Source organism: Etheostoma cragini, chromosome 23, assembly GCF_013103735.1.
Source record: "Etheostoma cragini isolate CJK2018 chromosome 23, CSU_Ecrag_1.0, whole genome shotgun sequence".
Classification (NCBI taxonomy): domain Eukaryota; kingdom Metazoa; phylum Chordata; class Actinopteri; order Perciformes; family Percidae; genus Etheostoma; species Etheostoma cragini.
The window spans coordinates 234,282-237,061 of record NC_048429.1 but is presented as its reverse complement, the minus strand read 5'-3'; the positions used below and the strand labels follow the sequence as shown (position 1 = coordinate 237,061).

The window sequence follows — 2,780 nt, the reverse complement described above, 5'->3', positions numbered from 1 at the left end:
GTATTTGTTTAAATTGTAACTGGTTTGCCGTCTTGGCCAGGTCTCCCTCGAAAAAGAGATTTCAATCTCAAGGGACTTCCTGGTTAAATAAAGGTTAAATAAAAAAATAAAATGAGGAAAGAGGAACAGATGAAGCTTTATACGTTCAAGTCGTATATTGCAGAAAGCCTGTGCAAAAGTGGCAAGAATCTGGATCGTAAGAGAGGTCGTCCCAGTTCCACAATTGCTGGGGAGTATGATGAAAAGAGGAGAGGAGGACCCACTACACCCATTCCGGTCCCAGATGTGCGTCTGGACGCGACAGCCCACTGGATGGTCATGTGTGAGAAGAAAGGGAGATGCAAGGTTCCAGGATGCAATGGTACACCTAAAGCCAAGTGCCAAAAATGTGATGTCCACCTCTCCTTCACATCCACCAGCAACTGCTTCCTGAGGTTTCACACAGAATAAAAGAGACTGTACTTTGTAAAAAAGAGAAACACTGATTCAATCGGTACTGTTGTGTTCTTTTTCTGCTCCCTCTTTTTACGAGTCTGTTATTCTGGGTGTCGTCCTTCCTGATTAGTATTAGCATTTTATGATTTATATATTATCACGGACCCCCAAACTCCCAAAAACTAGGGTGAAATATTTTTTTCCTCCTAAAATAAAAATTCATGCCATAGAGGGTTGAGTTAATTTCCAATAAAAACAGTTGATTTGAAGGAGTGTGCATGAGAGACATGATCCCAAACAACCCAGGACGTAGTCCCGTCCAACAAGACTGGATCCAGTTCTCTGGATGTTCCAACTCACCTCAGTCTTCTTCTTAACGTTTCTATTTCCCTTTCCATCTCAGTTCTCTCCTTCTGCCATTCAAGTCTCTCCATCACGCTTCTCTCCTCCATTTCTCCTCTCCCTTACAGGTCTTTATTAAAGGAACGGGGGCTGCATGGACACACAGCTGGGTCCAGGTCCAGGTCCAGCAGGGTCTGGTCTCTGATGGGTCCTGTTAGAAAGAGAGGAAGACCACTTTTTAATGTCCAGAAACAGAAGCTGCTGGAGAAACTAGAAGCTATCGAGCAGAAAATAAAGTCTGAAGATCTTCACTGAATGATTTCTGCTCTCTGCTCATCCTGCTCTGTCGGGCCTCATCTTTCTGGGACAACAGGGACACTGGTCAAGACCAGGACTAATGTCTTCTTTCTGGGACAACAGGGACATTGGAAAAACCAGGACTAATGTCATCTTTCTGCCCTCTAATGGAGACCAGACTCCAGGACTAATGTCCCCTTCCTGTCCTCTAATGGAGACCAGACTCCAGGACTACTGTCTTCTTTCTGTCCCCTAATGGAGACCTGACTCCAGGACTAATGTCTTCTTTCTGTCCTCTAATGGAGACCAGACTCCAGGACTACTGTCTTCTTTCTGTCCCCTAATGGAGACCAGACTCCAGGACTAATGTCTTCTTTCTGTCCTCTAATGGAGACCTGACTCCAGGACTAATGTCTTCTTTCTGTCCTCTAATGGAGACCTGACTCCAGGACTACTGTCTTCTTTCTGTCCTCTAATGGAGACCAGACTCCAGGACTAATGTCTTCTTTCTGTCCTCTAATGGAGACCAGACTCCAGGACTAATGTCTTCTTTCTGTCCTCTAATGGAGACCAGACTCCAGGACCACTGTCTTCTTTCTGTCCTCTAATGGAGACCAGAATCCATGACTATGTCTTCTTTCTGTCCTCTAATGGAGACCAGACTCCACTATGAAAGTCAGTCTCCCCTTCCTGTCCTGTGCATCCTCCTCCTCATATTACTACAACAGTAACAGAGGCATTTTATTCTGAAAGGCTCCAGAGGAAACAGTAGAATCCTGTTGTGTCTGACTTTACGATGGCGGAAACGAGGGTTTGATTCCTGGCATAAGTACCTCAAACCTCACAATAAGAGCTTTGTTTCTTCTTTTGGTGTAACTGCAGTTGTTGTTGTCAAAGTGTAGTCATTCTTCCTATGTCCCGTGAATGCAACACCAGGGACCTACGGGAAGTAAAAACGTGTGCGTACCGCTATAAATGAAAAAAACTTAAATGTTAAAACTTTCTCTAAATCACAACGGAACTTAAACAGTGCCAGATGATGTTTAAAGAGTTTAAATGAAAGTATATTTTAAATGCTCTATAAGACAGTAATAAAGACTAAAGTATATTTTAACAGTATATCTGAGACAGTACCTCGGTCTGGTACTCACAAAAGATGTCGGCGGTCTCAGTGAAGACTTCAGGTCCAGGTCCAGGTCTAACTGATCCAGGTCCAGTTGAGGTGGTTTCTCTGCAGCTTTGAGCTCTGAAACTAAACCAACCACAGCTGGAGTTGACGAGTCAAACAGACATACGATTATTAATATTATTATTATTAAAGTTATAATTTAATGACCTTCAGCTGGAGCGCCACACGGAGAAAAAGAACTGCGCCACAGCCTCTGGGAAGTGAAAGTAAAATTGAAGAAGTTAACAAGACTCAGGGTTAGACAGACGCCTGTAAAGTGGACGAGAGCAGGCGGCAGCAGCCGGGGGGGGGGGTGAAGTCGGACAGTTTCAGCTGATCCAGCCGCCTTCAGACTGAACAGGAAGTGATGACAACAACATGACGACAACATGAAGACAACATGAAGACAACATGAGGACAACATGAGGACAACATGAAGACAACATGAAGACAACATGACGACAACATGACGACAACATGAAGACAACATGAAGACAACATGAGGACAACATGAAGACAACATGAAGACAACATGAGG

General features: G+C 44.1%; 1 protein-coding gene across 1 annotated transcript in view; it reads right to left on the bottom strand.

Moving 5' to 3' along the window:
* Positions 1–899: 899 nt before the first annotated feature.
* Positions 900–2,780, bottom strand: part of LOC117939039 (filamin-C-like) — a 5,977-nt gene continuing 4,096 nt past the window's right edge. The window contains exons 8-9 of the mRNA XM_034864082.1: positions 2,222–2,341; positions 900–988 (exon numbers count right to left, since the gene is read on the bottom strand). Of these exons, the coding sequence (XP_034719973.1) occupies positions 900–988; positions 2,222–2,341 (209 nt within the window). The remainder of the gene's footprint in view (positions 989–2,221; positions 2,342–2,780) is intronic.